Source organism: Triticum aestivum, unplaced genomic scaffold, assembly GCF_018294505.1.
Source record: "Triticum aestivum cultivar Chinese Spring unplaced genomic scaffold, IWGSC CS RefSeq v2.1 scaffold11157, whole genome shotgun sequence".
In the NCBI taxonomy this organism is placed as follows: Eukaryota; Viridiplantae; Streptophyta; class Magnoliopsida; order Poales; family Poaceae; genus Triticum; species Triticum aestivum.
Window position 1 is genome coordinate 34727 of NW_025227167.1, and position 16675 is coordinate 51401.

General features: G+C 48.4%; 3 protein-coding genes across 3 annotated transcripts; all 3 read right to left on the bottom strand.

Annotated features, from left to right (window-relative positions):
- Positions 1-946: 946 nt before the first annotated feature.
- Positions 947-1919, bottom strand: LOC123172638 (germin-like protein 9-3). Its single transcript, XM_044589586.1, has one exon. The coding sequence runs from the start codon at positions 1917-1919 to the stop codon at positions 1287-1289; it is 633 nt and encodes a 210-aa protein (XP_044445521.1). The 3' UTR covers positions 947-1286.
- Positions 1920-3436: 1517 nt separating this feature from the next.
- Positions 3437-4928, bottom strand: LOC123172651 (40S ribosomal protein S25-2). Its single transcript, XM_044589595.1, has 3 exons — positions 4789-4928; positions 4494-4703; positions 3437-3742 (listed from the first exon to the last, which is right to left on the bottom strand). The coding sequence occupies exons 1-3, from the start codon at positions 4789-4791 to the stop codon at positions 3629-3631; spliced, it is 327 nt and encodes a 108-aa protein (XP_044445530.1). The 5' UTR covers positions 4792-4928; the 3' UTR covers positions 3437-3628.
- Positions 4929-7819: 2891 nt separating this feature from the next.
- LOC123172652 (uncharacterized) lies at positions 7820-12484 on the bottom strand. Its single transcript, XM_044589596.1, has 8 exons — positions 12187-12484; positions 11835-12079; positions 10905-10982; positions 10661-10712; positions 10026-10096; positions 9213-9326; positions 8980-9073; positions 7820-8336 (listed from the first exon to the last, which is right to left on the bottom strand). The coding sequence occupies exons 1-8, from the start codon at positions 12386-12388 to the stop codon at positions 8311-8313; spliced, it is 882 nt and encodes a 293-aa protein (XP_044445531.1). The 5' UTR covers positions 12389-12484; the 3' UTR covers positions 7820-8310.
- Between the last annotated feature and the right edge of the window lie 4191 nt (positions 12485-16675).

A 16675-nucleotide genomic window follows, 5' to 3' on the forward strand; every position in this document is an offset into this window, starting at 1 on the left:
GGGTGTCGTGTATATAGCGGTTGTGCGGTGGAATATCCAGGTCACCCTAAAAATATTTACGGGCCGGCTGATATGCGGTATCTCTTCGGGGCAAAAAATGCCCAAACCCACATATTGGCGGTGCTTTTTGTGGAGAGGTGCTCTAAGTAAAGAGTCAAGATCATGAGCTCCAAAGATCAACACACAAACGTCTGATTCAAATCAAGACCACATTGCAAACATACACTATAATTCAAGCTCATTTCACCAGCAATTTTCTCCTGCATGTGCATTATAACATAGCGATGGATGCACATTCTTCTGTACAAATCAAAACTTATTAGTTCCTCCGTTCACAAATATAAGATGTTTTGGATATTTTAATATGGACTACATACAGACTGAAATAAATGAACAAACACACAAAAACATGCCTATATACATTCGATTCTGAAAAACTTAGGACATCTTACATTTCGTATCATATGAATTAAGCTCTTATAGACGAGGGTCCCTCTTTGCTTTCTGTACACCACTTCGGGGAGAATACTTTCATTCCGAATGTCCCTATGGAGACTCTGTAGATGGCCTCTCCAAATAAAATGGTTCCATCTTGTTTTAACACTCTGACACCAATGAAACATCCAAATATAAATGTGACTAAAGATTAGCTAAGTTCTGGTATGGATAGAACTAAGAACAAATTTCAATGTCAGATGAGTCTTGCATTTACTACGCCACAATATATCGTAGCTAAAAGCTGCTGAATCCCCCCTCTGGCAGGCGCCTCTCCCTTGGCTCTAAAAAACAAAGCTCTAATAGCAAATTCACCGCCGCACTTTGACGGCAAAGTTCACTAATTAGTTCACTGCTTCAAATTTGGCATGCCAAAATTTCATCATGCACATAATTTTGCACTTTTGTGAAGTCTGAACTGTTTAAAACATGTATCATATGCCAAGTTGAAACTGTGTATGAGACAGCCTCGGTGCCTTCAAAATGGTACACCAACTCACCACACAGAACCCAATACAAATCGCAAACATATACAACTCAAAGAGTCAAGATCATGAGTTCCAAAGATCAACACGCAAACCGTTTGATTCAAATCAAGACGACATCGCAAACACACATATCTCAACATCATTTCACCACCAAATTCCTCGTACCATGTGCATGCAGTACTTGGTTGCCTGCATAGCTCGGTAGGTAGGTTATTTCAACAAGCAAAACAAATTCACAAACACAACACGGCGGACAAAGTGCCAAGAACAACACCAAACATACGGCACGAGACACGGACGGGCTTATTTCTTGGGTGGGGTGAGCGCCGCCTTGAGCTTCTGGATGGTGGGCACGTCGGTCTTGAACGACTTGGCGAGCACGGCGTCATCAACACCGGTGCCGAACACGGTGACAGGAACGGACACGGTGCCGGCGTTGGCGCTGCCGAATGCCGAGAGCGCCACGGCGATCGTTGTCCCCTGGTTGTACTGGTAGTGCACGAGGCCCTTGGGGAAGATGAACATGTCGCCGGTGACGAGGTCCTTGGTGTAGAGCTTGCCGGCGGTGTCGACGAAGCCGACGGAGAGGGCACCGTCGAGGACGAGCAGCAGCTCGGAGGCGCGCGGGTGGGTGTGGGTCGGGTTCACGGTGCCCGGCGGGAACACGAGCCTGGCGTACGACACGCTCTGCCCGTTGAGCGCGGGGAACTCCGCCATGGAGGCCTTGGTCAGCGAGAAGGTCGGCAGCGGCAATGGCACGGGGCCGAAAGCGGTGTAGGTGAAGTAGTCGCCGGTGATGTTCATGGGCATGCCGATCATCGACGTTGGCGGGATGAAGTCGGTGAGGATGTCCGGGTCACCGGCCACGGCGGCCATCGGCGCCGACACCAGGGCAACCACCAGCAGCGCCAAGGAGTACAGGTTCATGGACGCCATTAGATCACAAATAATCCTGGCTTTTGAAGGTACTGTTGCTGGTGCTTGTGGCTGTGGAGATGATGAGTGAGGGTGCACTGCAATTTATAGAACTCTTGATTTCCTTTCCTTGGACAGGTGGAGGAACCAAGGAGATGATGTCCTGTTCTCCTGTCCCTTGTGAGAGACAAGGCACACAATGTGATGCATAGAGAATGACAATTTGCTGGCAAGATTAACACCAGCACACCACAGGTAAGGTTTGGTCCTCGGATGCATCAAAACTGCCAAGAATCCATTGGTCCCTGGGTGAACTTGGCAACACATGTAGTTTTGCAATTCTGTGCTGCTTGTTCCATGTAGTTAAACTGACATTGTTGATTGTGAGGTAAATTATGGGAATCAGAGCAAAATAATGGGTAAATGCGTATGTACTATCAACATGTATACTTCAAAGACTAACAAACATGGTAATTCAAGCCTCCCAAAATCAAGAATTCATTGGCCCCTGGGTGCAGTTCTGCAATTCTGTGTTGCTTGTTCCATTTCTACAATTCACAGGTGGTCTAGTCATCTACAATTCACAGGGTGGTCTAGTCATTTGAGCTGAGACACAAGGCTCTGGCATTACTTCTAGTTAGTACTCTCTCCGTTCACAATTATGAGATGTTAATATGGACAACATACGAGAACTGAGCGTAGCTCAGTTGGCAAGGCGTGGGAATTCGCAGCCAGCCCACCAGGGTTCAAGTCTCAGCTTGATATTTTGGTGCTCATGGAGTTTCCTTCTATAAAAAAATGCCAACAGGGTAGTCCAGCCCGGGTTGGTCTCGTTTTTTTTTTAATATGGACAACATACAAACTTGAATGAGTGAATAAAGACTAAAAAGTCTATACATCTGAATCGGAAAAAAGTTGAAGCATCGTATAATTGTGAACAGAGGAAGAAATTCCAAAAGCAAGGTAAAAGATAGATAGATTGCTCAGAATCGTGTAAATAGTCCGATACATATTAATTGTCATTGATTTAGTACAACTTTGTATTGTACTCCCTCGGTTCAAATCTGCCAAAACAAGCTTTAGCAGCTGAAACTTGCTATTGGACTAGTTCACAGTGTAGCTTTCTGTATTTTCAGTTGAGAAGAGAAAACGGAACATCCCAAAACTAATGTGTTCATTTGCAAAGATGTGAAATGAAACTACATATGAACTTGTATTTACTTCTGTTGATTCAGGAATTAGGGACTTTGTGTTATTCAAGAGTTGGGTCAAAAGACACGGGGAAGCCAGGTAGTACAGACAACCACCATTATTCAGGCAAATAGAAACCACAGACTTGCATCAAAATCATGAGCATGATAATTTAATCCTCCCGAAATCAAATCTACTTCAGAGAAACTTCATCTTATAGACCATTACCCTCGCAACTAGGGGCTGCACATGCAGCTATAATCAAGGTTCAATTGCACGACCGGATGGAACATTCATATAGCTGAAGAAACATGAAAGCAGGGACAGCAACAAATACAAACAGAGTCTGATAATATAAGGTAGATTTCATTGCGTCTTAGATTGTACCAAAAACTCAAAAGCAATTCAAACATACTTGTGGCACGAGCGCAAGACAAGACCCACAAAGTGCCTCGCTGAACATAATGAACGTCAATATAACAGCGACATCTCAGTCTACTGGACTAGAAAACAGGCAGCTAACACATGAGGTAGGTAAATCAGGTGTTTGTGGCCCTGGTGAAGATCTGCTGGCTGGAGTGGATCGACACCATCCTGATGAGCCCCCTCTCCATCAGGTCCTTGATGGCCCTGCGAGCCAGCGACCCGTTGATCTGCAGGCAGGTCAACACAGGGTGAGTAAGATCGTCAGCACCATTTATAAATCAAACGACACAGGCGATACACTAATATACATTGTGCATACTAGGAAATGGCAGAAGAGTTAAAATTATTAAACTGAGCAGTGACAAATTGGATGCACAGTCCTCACATCAATCAGTACTTCTAATGTACAGTTCAAGGCAAGCCAGGCACAAATTGTTGACAGTAAAGGCGCAGGGCCAGGTCAATTAAGTGTTCATCAGAGTCGCCAAACCACATTTAATAACTCTATGAAACCCTACAAATCGATGGTGATGTCGAATCACGTAAAACACCATCAGGCATTAGCACTGCACATGTCCAAATCAGAATATGAAATATCTGTGACACCAGACATAAATCATCACCACTGCACTCTGCATCCTAGCTATAACATGGCACACCAAGCAAAATCTGCACAAAAACTACCACCAAAGATGAAGCAGCCGAATGAATCCAGCATCCAATCAATTCACAACACAATCATATACGCCCTATTTAGACAGGCCTAGAGCGCACGGTTGTGACTTTGTTCTTGCTCAGGGTACTACTGACTGACCCCAAAACAGAGATCTTGTTCTTGCTCAGAGCAGAACACTTCACCAGGAGCCATGATGCATCACACACAGATCCTACCATCCAGAGATCTCAATTCTGACGAAGGTAAGTAAGAAGAAGAGATCCGGCGGAGGGAGGGAGGGATGGAGGGAGTGCTTTCGTTACCCTGAGTCGCTCGGAGAGGACGGAGGGCGTGATCTGCTTGTACTTGGGCACCTCGGTGAGCAGCTTGTCGTAGGTGGCCTGGTCGAAGAGCACCGCGTTGTTCACCTTCTCCTTTTGCTTGCCCTTGCTCCACTTCTTCTTCTTCTGCTTCCCGCCGCCCGACTTGGCCGGCTTCGACGACGCCGCCGGCGCCTTCTCCTTCTTCGGTGCCTGCGACGAAACAAGGGGGCCGTCAGCGCGCGTCCGGCGTGGTCACGCGGGGAGACGGATGCGGGTGGTGGGATGGGGCGCGTACCATGGCTGACGGCGGTGGCGCGGCGGCGGGAGCGACGAGCGGCGAGGAGGAGGAGGAGGAGGGGGAGGAGGCGGCGGCGGCGGGGAGAAGAGATGGGTTGTTGGGAGGAGGAGGGGGTATATGAGTGGGATGGGGGCTAGGGTTTCTCTGCGGGCCGGGGTGGGCTGTTGGGCCGCGCGAGGTGGGCTCGTTCTGAGGAGTTTATCCATCTGAGTCCATTGACCCTAAAAAAATACGAGTCCATTTGAAGTTTCTTGGACATTTAAAAACCGTCTCCGTGTTCGTGCACGTGCAGTGGAAGTATCTGAAAAATGTTTGTTTGCAAGGGCGTAAAGGGAAAGGAGGCTCCCTCGTACGAAACCCCCTCTCGGAATTTATTTTTTTCGAGAAAACTTCCAATCTATTCATCTTCAATCATGGCAGTACAACGAACACCAGAAATAAAAATTACATCTGGATCCGTAGACCACCTAGCGACGACTACAAGCACTGAAGCGAGCCGAAGGCGCGCCGCCGTCATCGCCCCTCCATCACCGGAGTCGGGCACAACTTGTTGTAGCAGACAGTCGGGAAGTCGTCGTGCTAAGGCCCCATAGGACCAGCACCCCAGAACAGCAACCGCCGCTCCACACGCCCACCAACGATGCTAGACGCACCGCCGGAACGGGGGCTAGGCGGGGAGACCTTTATTCCATCTTCAGGGAGCCGCCGCCGTCTCGCCTTCCTGAGCAGGACACAAACCCTAGCAAGATTGAAAAAAACGACTAAAAACGGAGCACTCCCGCCGGCCCTTGCCAGGATCCACCGCGCCTCCATGGCCCTAGGGCCACCGGAGACGAGGCGGACCTGCGACGGCGCCTACGTGAGGCACAAACCATGGCATTTTTAGAAGAAAAAGAAAAAGCTACCATCCGACATTTAATTAATGAAGCCCTTACGGATAACCATACAACACCACAACAAACATACGCAACAAAGAGAGAAAAATAAAAACGACCTGGTGCAACAGTGTCGGGGAACAACCACAACCCCAGACAAACAACAAGGCAGACTGATGCGGCATTGCTTGGAGTCATCTGGGTACTCATCCACAATCAGGCAAACGGAGCTAGATCCTAACTCACTGCACCCTCGTCGGGGTACGGAACCCTCAACACGAACAGAAGTCCGCCGCACTTCAACCACAGCGTCAATTCGCGCTTCGTTTGCAAAGAGATGTTGGTGACGACCAGCCAAGAACGCCAGCACAACGACAAAAGGACAGGGCCGGCCCCATGTACAGAAAGGGACTTGGACATGCCAGATTCCAACAAAAGGGTGCTTGAAGCCCAGTTAAAAAAAAGAAGGGTGCTTGGATCTCCGGTTGAAATATAGGGCATGGGTGTAGTGTAGGGGGGCAAGCTGTATATTTCAATAATTGATTATATTGGGGTGCATGTATCCTATAAAAATCATTTTTATTTATAATCACATGTATGGGGTACTACCCGTGAATGGAAAGTTGTTGGTTAACTAATTACTTACATCCTTGCTGCCACGCTGGGAATGCATCGTAGATGAGACCCATGGTATTTCCGCATCACGGAACCGGTTGAGGAAGTCTTGGATGGCGGCAATGGTGGTGGCATGATCGCCAGCGTCGGGGCGGAGGTCTACGATAGACTTCACCAGCCAATATTTTTCATCCAGGGGCGATGAGGCAGACGGGGTACAGAAGCCGGAACCAGTGTGGTGCTAGCCCATGGAAGTCATGAAAAGGGGGAATGCATTGCTTAGTGTTTTCCTCTCGTGGATCTTCTCTCTCGGCCCAGGTCCACTACCCTGAAGGTATTTGCAGCTACACAACAGAGGTGGTGGCCACGCGCCAGCTATTTATAGGGCTAGGGCACGAGGAGTTGTCAGTTGTTCAGGTCGAGACCTCTTGACGCGGAATCAAATTCTAACAGGTGGCGCACCGTCGAGACTTTGCTATCACTATCAGTAACTAGTCCCATGATGACTAGGAGCCGCGTGTGGAGGTGGGGTTCATTGTGGACCGGACTGGGCTGTTGGGCCGCGTGTTGTGGGCTCTTTATGGGGATGAAGTTTCGTACATTCGAAAACCATCCCCGTGTGCATGCATGAGCAGTACCAGACCAAAACTAAATATGAAGAATTCTACATTATTTGTCCATTTTTTAGTATTTTCTTTGGATCCTATGTCTATGGAGAATTTTAGAATTTCGTACTCCCTCCGATTCAAATTAATTGTCGCAACTTTGATAGTAATATCTAAAACTGACGAGCAAGACCTTAAGATAATGGTTGTATCGGAGTACTGGGAGAGCCTGCCTTTATTCTTCAGCGTCACCATTTTTCTGAGAGTCTTTGAAATCGCAAAATACCGTATCTATCTTATAGTACCCCATCCGTCTCAAAACATAAGACCATTTTTGACACTATCATGTTCTTACATTTTGGGACGAAGTGAGTATTATTATAAATTTATAATGTTAATCATGTTATTTTGGATAATCTCGTGCCCTTACCTGAATGATGCCATCTGCGTGTAATAAATAGCGTTGATATACCTGCTTGGCTTTGGAACGATCTCCGTGTCCATGTGCTACTAAAATACGGTAGTATGGATGGATCTAGACTATCAGATGATGGGAATGGACGACCCATATTTGTTTGATGTACTGCAAAATAACTCGGTTGATGAGCTACTCGGTCGAGGTAGGAGATCAAATGACGACCATCACGACGATGCTGTTGCAGAGCTGAAACATATACAGTTGGTGTGTAATGGCCCTCAGCTCAAGTGAAATCTCTATACTAGTTCAAAAAACAAATCGTTCCTTTTTCTGCCAGGCGCAATGCTTTGTCCAACCTTCCATTCTTTTACTAAGTATATCATTCCTTGAAAACCCGCCTTAACTGTTTCACTTTTTATTAACTTATACCGAATAAACTTACATCTTCTTTGCTAAGTCAATAAGTGATTACAAAATAAAATCCTAAAACATGGGCAGATAAATCACAGGCAGGATTTGATAAACATTTATTCACACAATAACATTAATATGGACCGATGAATCACAGGCTAAAATACTAAAATATTTGTACATATTGCAACACTAGGGCAAATTATATTACATAAAAATTACAATTGACCTCCGGCGTTGAGCATCGTGCCTGATGACCTCCGGCTCTCAGCCGTCTGAGCTATATTCAATCCACACGTTGTCAGTGCTTGCTTGCTGCTGTCTTGCCTTCAGTTCAGTCCCGTACAATCAGCACCTCCTCCGTCAAAGCGATGTCATACACTACATGCACCCTTCACCGATTTTATACCAAACATATACATTCCTACCAAGACTCATAAAATACAGCATTGTCCACCGGGACAAGATTATTCAAGAGTTCATAATTAGAAACTGTACAAGAAATAATATGTACAGACAGCACTGCTCATATGTCATCTCTCAATCTCAAAACTCTCCGAAAGGATTGTAGTCGTAGTCCGGGGATGACGTATCATCAACTTGAGAATGCTGCGGATAAGGCTGCAAAAAAAAACGGGAACATAAGGTCAGCTCGATTTCAACATATGTGTGGGACTAAAACACGGCCCTACAAACTTCTCTTCTTGTTTTGCAAGGACATATCACTAATCGATATTTACAGTAACCTTATAACAGTATGCACAATATCTCATATGTACATATATATTAACAATGGTAGTGCTGTGGAAAAACCTATTAGTAGGCTTAGTACTGTGTGCTCATACGAATCAATGTAGTTAATTGGCTTCTGGAACAAACATTGAAGGTAGCACGTGCAGGTGAACACCACTTGACAACAACGGCAAAATTCTTTGGTGTGTAGAATCCTACGGGAAAAGGGGTGTAGGAAAATACAATTCATAGAAATTATGATGGTCATTACTTTGATCAAGGGTATCCATGAGCAATCCAACGGAATAAAATCCTCCAAAGTTGCTATAAAACCCTATGGATTCAAGTGTGTAACAATAATATTCCAAAACAGGAGAAAGGTGCAAATTACTTGTCATTTTAGCCAAAGAGAACAGAACACTGAAGGATCATCTTTTTCTTACTTGTATTCAGGTCCAAACTACTTGAAATTTTGAAAAAGCAATGTTGTTGGTCCTACGTTACCACTTATTTCAACAGCAAAGAAGCGTACCATGCAATCCTGAGTTGGAGTTGGTCCCCATCAAGGTATTGTAGTATTCATTAAGGATTGATATTTCATCAGCATGAGAATACTGTCCACCAAACTGCAAGCAAAAGGAAATATAAGATCAGTTTACTTGCAATATATGTGGCAACTAAAACACGGAAATCGTAGATCAACTGAAAAATAAAATAAAATGTGGTGATGCAACAAGACCGAGGATGAATGTAATTGTATAGTACCTCTGGCGTTGAGTTGTTTTCTGAAAACAGGTGGTGAGAAATAGCATCCAGAGATGCATCATGAGGTGGCAGAGCAGCCCCGGAGGAATGAATCGATTGCTGGTCGTAAATAGTCTGTTCAAACTCACATTGTTATGTTCTGAAATGCAGCTGTAAGCCAATTATCAACAGACAAAAACTGAAGTTCCAGATAATGTACGCTAAATTCACTCCAAACAAGTGTTCTATATAACAAAAACAACATGGGAGAAGGACTATATCGGCCGCCAGATCCAAATCGGAGGGTCCAGAATTGTCTAGTACATTCTGTAGTATTGCAATTAATTATGCATGGTGTTGAGATATACCACTTATCAATGTTTACAGGTATCATACGGTATGTAAAATATCTCATATATAGGTTGTGCTGTGCATAAAACCTATCTGTAGGCTAATCCTGAGTGCTAATAGCCTAATTCTCCCATCTCATCCGAAGTGCATGTTGTTTACCTCAGTACACCCAGAACAGTGAAGGACTCGATGCCTTAGTTTTCAAAATGATTTCCCAATTAAGTATACCAGTCTAACTCCAATACCAGTAAGCAAATGACAAGTTCTCTCCCTCCGTCCCACAATGCAAGACGTTAAACGTGTTACATTGTGGGACAGAGGGAGTACGTAAGAACAGAAATTGACTTAATAAAACATCTTCTATGTCTTCTTACTAGAGATAATAGAACTTGAGTTGTCACATTTAGATAAGCATAGGGGTTGTACAAGAAATCTAAATTTGGTGGTAACTTGTTCTAGTTTGTGCATGGAAAGCTTAATTACCTCACTGCTAGAAAACAGAATAGTGGTGTAATCAGCACGTGAACCACTCACGAATCCAGGAACATCAGGATCTGCAAGCAAGGTAGCATGTAAAACTTCTGCCAGTGTAAGACCAATGCGATTTAATATGCCACAGCGCAGAGAATTGGAGCTATTACATATAGCCCAGATTAAATTCCACAATATATATTGGAAAACAACAATATGTCTATCTTATGACTGATAAACGCTTAGTTCAAATATCATTCTGCAGTGATTGATTTATGTTCAATCATGTGTTCTGATAGTAGACGTCCCTGGTATATATCTAGAGTTCTCGACTTATGAGTTCTTACCTTATCAATTCATCAAATAGTGTATAAATTGAGGATAATATATATATCAGCTGTGGGGTTTTAAATTTATCTGCCGAAATAAGATGTACAAGTACAAAAATGCTAAGTAATAGGATAAAATAACAGATCAATCTACCTCGTTTTCATATTTCCATGACTAATGTAAGGACGTAGATATATGAAATCAGGGCTATCTATGTACCCAGATCAAAGATCACTATGTTTCAACAAAAGTACAGATGGTGCCTGTTTCAGTTAAACTGTCGAAGGCATTGGGGATCAATCATGACTTATGAATACCTTGATATTGCTCCGCGCCCAGGTTTGCTTGAGTTCCTCCCGGGAACCATCCCTGAAAGAGGAGAGTAACCTCATAGTAATGTTGTTGGGCTCATTCATTTGTAGCAAAACATGCATAGTGGAATCGGTCTTGTTTTATCGTTCAGCAACTGAATCAATCTACAGTAGCTAATTGGCTTGTAGACCGAACATTGAAAGTAGCGCCCACGGGTGAAAACCAAAACTGGAAATAGAAAATATTTACCTGGTCGATGTAGAGCCTCAAATCCCGAATGCTATACAGATAGTTAGTCGGATGCAGCAGGCAGATAGCAACTTGGGGCTAGAAAAACAGAAACAAACACGAAAGATCAACATATAATTTTCACTGACTTGCTGAAAAAAGAAGTGCATCTCCCCAACCGGAACCTCGCCGCCGCGTTCGCTTGATTTCTAGGGTTCGGGGCTGCGGCTGAGCGCTCTCTGTCTTGGATGACTTGGCGCCGCCGCCGCCGGCGACCGTTGACTAGAAGAGAAGAGGGGTCTGGACTGGACGAGACGAGGCGGGGGACGGAAGGGTTTACAAGCTGGGCTTGGGCTCGTGAGGAAACGGAACGGGCTGCTTGGGCTCGTAAGAAACAGACCGAGGGCGAGGGTTTACTAGCTGGGCTATGACGACGAGGTTTAAGGGCAGCAGAAGAAGGTCAACTTAGGACTAACCTTATGGTGGTGTGCCCCTAAAAAGTACTGATCCTATAGTATTATATTGCTCTAGCTAGAGAACAAACGAATTGGGATCATCCTATATATAATAAAAAGGACTAATCTACTGTTGATCATGTCGTCATATGTAAGTTTAGATGTACGGAACAGCAATGTTGAAATGCAACTTCAGTGAGATGGATTTTTATTTTTCTTTTTTTTGAAGGGAAGCGGACTGATCCGAGCTAGGGTTCGTCGCCGACGGAGAAGAGATCGGTGAGATGGAATTTGTTTTGGCGAGAGAAGGAGAAAAAACGAACGGAGCCGTAGTCCTACACCGAAGCTTAAGAAAAGGGTTCATATATACCAGCAGTTTCAAGCAGGGGCGCAAATCTTTGAACAACGTGGGCAACAACCATGATAATATATAGTCGCATAAGCAAATTTAAAACAAAACAAAAAAAATGCGATGGATGGAGCAAGCACAGCATACCTCGTTTCTGAGATGGATCTCCAAGGCGGTGAATAATCTGCCGCTGGACCCGCCCCGTTTGAAGTACAGTGTGCTGACGGCGACCTCGTCCCCTACCCTGGGCGCGGCCTTGCTTGTCCACGTCCCGCCTCCCAGTGCCCTCCTGTTAATGGCGCCGCCCCTCCTTGTGGTGATGAGCGTGAAGAACACCTTGGCTCCCTCCGCCGCGGCGTCTCCGTCCCAATCCTGGATCAGCAGCCCGCCGGCTGCATAACATACGCGCGCATTCATGTTGATCACGAGGCCGGCCAGGCGATAGTGAGAATGAGTAGCATTATGCAGATCAATCAACAGTGGAGATTAGATTACTCACATTGCTGCTGCCAAGCCGGGGTTGACTCGTAGATGCGGACCCAGGGGATTCCTTGGTCGCGGAACTGGATGAGGAAGTCCCGCACAGCGCCGAAGGTCCCGGCATGAGCGCCGCCGCCGGGACCTGATCCCACGAGACACCTCACCAGCGTGTCTTTTTCACGCAGTGCCGAGGCCGCCGAGGGGCTGTGGTGCCCTGCCATCTCCCTACCTCCGGCCGGCCTTCTCGACCTGCTAGCTAGTTTCCGGCTGCTGCGCCTACGTAGCTAAAGCTAAGCGTGTGTCCACTGCGGGTACTGCAAGCAGCTCCACCAGCCCGATCGCTTATATACTGAGCGTCGTCGAGGGGCCGATGCCGAGGCCGATGCCGATGCCGATGTCGATCAAGTCGGGTGGAGACGCCGGCGCGGGCAGGAATCGGGAGAAGCGAGAGCGTGTCAAGTCAAGAGAAAGAGCCAGCTGCATGCATGTGCACTGTGCAGTCGGGTGCCGCACTCTCAACGAGGTGCACACTAGTATCTGTGTTTAGAATAAGAAACGAGCCGTCCAGTACTGGTGCGCCGTAGTTTCCGGCTGCTGCGGCGTAGAGAGGCACATAAGGGCATCTCCAATGGAGGGCGCCTAATCAGGCACTTGACTGGAAATAAAATAGTATTTTCTTCCTAGCGCCTGGGCTAAGAGTCCCTCTTCCAACGCTGAGAGCCACGTATGAGCGCTACACACATAAAATAGACAGAAAACTGAGTTAGCGCCCGACGCCCGACGACTTATATGGCATCGATGCCAGCTCAATTCTCAAATTTGGACGGGAACTAAGCCAAACGACTAGGATCCTGACCCTGGCGCCCGCCTTAGCGCCTTGCGTTGTAAATGCCCTAAGGCACCCACCCACCCGTGCACATATACATGGGTCTGCGACTTCCGCCCATTTGACCAAATCTCTCCCCTTGACGCCATTGGCCAGGAAAATCGATTGACTCTATGCTCAAATCGCGAGACAGTGATATACTTGGCGGTCGACGAGCTACACCTATGGCAGAAGGTGCGCAGAAAATCACCGCTTGCGGTCGATGGTTCTGCTCTCGCCCTTGCGCGCGACCCCATCCCGTCCGGCCCCGTCCATTTGGGACAAAAGAACAAATCCCACGCCCAGCGCGCGACGGCCTGAACCTATCTGGTCCGTTTTGTGTCCGGGCCGATCCATTTCGAGCGCAAACATGTGCCGGATTTGGGTCGCGGCGGACAGCAAACGGACGCGTCGCTCGTCCGCCTCGAGGCCGCGTAGCAGGCGGCCACCTACCTCCCACCAGCCAACATTAATGCACACGCGCGGTCGGCCCCACCTGTCATCCGTCCAGCAAACAGTCGCCGTCCTTCTTAAATGGGAAACCGTGGACCGGTCGTCGTCCACACTCCCCACTCCAGCCCGTGCTGCCTCCTCGAAACCCGACACACCCCAAACCCTAGCTCTCCCTCTCCCCGTCCTCGATCTCGTCGGCCGGCCGCCTCGCAGCCATGGGGTTCTGGAACACCGGTCGCAAGGGGAAGCGCGACCACGAGGCTGGCTTGTCCTCGGGCCGCCGCCGCGGCTCCATGAAAGAGGAGCCCGCATCACCACCGCATCGAGCCCCCACGCCTGCCCCATTCACCATCGGCCCTACGGCCGGCGGCAAGCGCGACCAGCAGTACATCCACGCGGATGTATGCCGGCGTTATTGGGAGACGAGGACGCCGCTCCCATGGAGCGACGTGCACCTCCCCAATAACTGGCATCTCTCCGCCAACCGGGTGCCGATCCCGCCGGTCCCGACGAGCGGCCGTGCGCGCCGCGAGGAGATCCAGTGCCGCCGCCGCCTCCTGCCGGACGACCTGTACTACGACCCTCGGTACGCCCCCGACTCCGACCTGTGGGACACGTGGTTTCGGGACGAGCACGACACGCGTCGCGCCTTTTTCTTCGCCGGCACCTTGTCGGGGCCGCGACGGCCACGTCGAGAGCGCGCAGCGGCTGCTCCCCAGGTGCGCAGGCGTACGCGGGTGCGCGGCCTCACGCCCACGCCGTCGCCTTCACCATCTCCGCTGCCACCACCACCTCCTCGCATGACAGCGGAGGAGGAGGCCCGGCTCATGCAACGTGTCATGGAGGACTCCATGAAGACGCACGATGAGCGCCAATGGGAGGGCCTCGAAGAGATGATGGCCCTCTCTGCGCCTCCCCAACGCCTCACCCATCACCGCGCATCCGTCTCTACCGTCGTCAGGGAGCGGCGGAGGACCGACACGAGGAGCATGTCCTCCAGATCCACCAGCGCCTCGCCAATGCCCCACCCACCGCCGCGCATCTGTCTCCGACATCGTCAGGGAGCGGCGGAGGACCGACGCGAGCAGCATGTCCTCGGGATCCATTGATGCCTTGGCAAAGCCTCACCCGCGGCCGCACATCCATCTCCGCCATCGTCAGGGAGCGTCTGAGGACTGGTGCGAGGACGTGTCCTTGGGATCCACCAGTGACTCGCCAATGCCTCGCCCGACGTGGCCCTCTCCCTCGCTCGTTACAGCTCGCGTCGTGCGTCCCGCGCCTCTTACTTGAGCGTCCTCGACCGCCCCGACATCGGCAAGGGCACGAGCACCCAACGGTAGCCGTGGATGCCCTCCGAAGGTGGCAGAGCAGGGATGGGGTGGGCGTACCTACAGTAGAGTAGAGCGGGCGCAGCTGCCACCGATGCTGCGTGTCGGACGAGAGGGCCCGACAACGTCGCCCGCACTGCGCCCTGAGTTGTAGCCGCTGCTGCTGCACCTATCCAGCCGCGGCTGCAGTGCGATGCGGAGAGCGAGCGCATCCATGTCGGAGCCGTCGTCGGAGCCCGCGCTGCTCTTGTCGGATGCCATAGAATGGATTGAAAGAGGAGGGAACGAAGAGAGTGAAGTGGACTGGAGCAGATTGAGGGGTAGGGTTCGTCCGAATTTGGATTACATGCGGGGTCCCTGTGGGCCACGGTGGGCCGGGCTGACGTGCCGGATGCGCCCTGGCCTCCTCATATCCACCCTAGATTTGGGTTGGATATGAGGAATGGCAGACAATCTAGACATTTTGGGGTCCGGTTTGAGAAGCCGGCCCGTTTGAGTCGGCCTTTTTTGACCTGTCCGTCCACCCGGGCAGTTGGGGCCGGTTTTAAGGTGCCCGACTACAGATGCTTTAATATTACAAAAAACAGAAAATAAAATCAAGTAAATCCAATATATACCAATTCTCATAAACCACCTATTCCTCCCCGGGCACGTCGTCGTCGGTGCGCCCTCTCCATCTCCCTGCATAGGCCACCTTGAGCGGTTAGCTTTTTTTTTACCTCCTCGCCGGCGGCTCGCAAAGGAAAGCCACGGTCGCCTCCTTTCTGTCGCTTGTGGACGAGATCCGCTCTTTCCCGGAGTTAGGAGCCGTCGGTTCCTGATTGCGTTTGCAACTTGATCACCAGATCACCTGACGGTTGCATAGAATACAGTACACTTGCCGCAGTTGACAATGCCACTGCAGCAGTTGTCTTATGCTCCATCGATGGACGAATGGCGCGCTATGTGCGTCCTACCGTCTTGCACACCGGTGCAGCACCAGTTTAGGCCAATAAAATTTAAATTCATCGTCAGAGCCGGAGGCATGAGATAAGCTTCTACTACTATCACATATAATATGCTTGTTTACTCCAGCACTAGTGCAGAGCGTCTTCGTACCGGACGCGTATGCTGCACATGCTTGCCATTTCATCTGATTCGACGCATCAGTACGGTCCACGTCCACGGATCATGGACTGTACAAACTAGTACGTATTGATTATTAAAGATAAGAGACATACATTCATTACAATATTCGTCACAGCACGGGTACACTTCCCACTAACAATCCATCTGATCTTGAATAAACAGAAGCCTTTTCTTTTCTTTCCAATTTTCAACGCGCCGTTAGGGAGGATTTTCATCAGAAACCACCTTGGAGACGTCGAATCAGATGATCAGCCGTCTCCAAGGGCGCAGGGCATAGGGGATCACATTGATGGTGGTCTTCCGGAGAAGCACGTCACTCACGGGCATGAATGAATGGGGAGACTTGTATGAGATCGCACGTTACGTGAGATCAATGAAATCAACCTAAAAAAATAATCATATTTAGACATTTTGAAAAAATCTGAAATTATTTGACAACATCCACGTGAGATATGTTTACAACACCGAGAAAAATCAGCTCAAAACTCGATGTAGATTTGGAGATTCAAAAAAGACAATTTCGAATGCGAATAGTGACAGCCTTGGGTGAATAGTATTTTGACACTATTCACGTCCAAATTTGTGTTTTTTTTGTTTCTATTAATGTATGTCGAATTAGGAGTTTGAAACTTTTTGAGGTTGAACATCAACCATTGATGTGTGTCTACAGTTTTTTTGAGAATGTATGAACGTGTAGTTTTTTGTTTAAATTAATCGCATTGATCTCACCTAAT

Excerpts from the sequence above, each read along its gene's own strand:
- LOC123172638 (XM_044589586.1), bottom strand. The coding sequence starts at position 1,919 with ATGGCGTCCATGAACCTGTACTCCTTGGCGCTGCTGGTGGTTGCCCTG.
- LOC123172651 (XM_044589595.1), bottom strand. Across the intron at positions 3,743-4,493 it reads TCCTCTCCGAGCGACTCAGG|ATCAACGGGTCGCTGGCTCG; the intron begins GTAACGAAAGCA and ends ACCTGCCTGCAG.
- LOC123172652 (XM_044589596.1), bottom strand. The coding sequence starts at position 12,388 with ATGGCAGGGCACCACAGCCCCTCGGCGGCCTCGGCACTGCGTGAAAAA. Across the intron at positions 10,097-10,660 it reads GGGCGCGGAGCAATATCAAG|ATCCTGATGTTCCTGGATTC; the intron begins GTATTCATAAGT and ends CCTTGCTTGCAG. Across the intron at positions 8,337-8,979 it reads CTCCAACTCAGGATTGCATG|CCTTATCCGCAGCATTCTCA; the intron begins GTACGCTTCTTT and ends TTTTTTTTGCAG.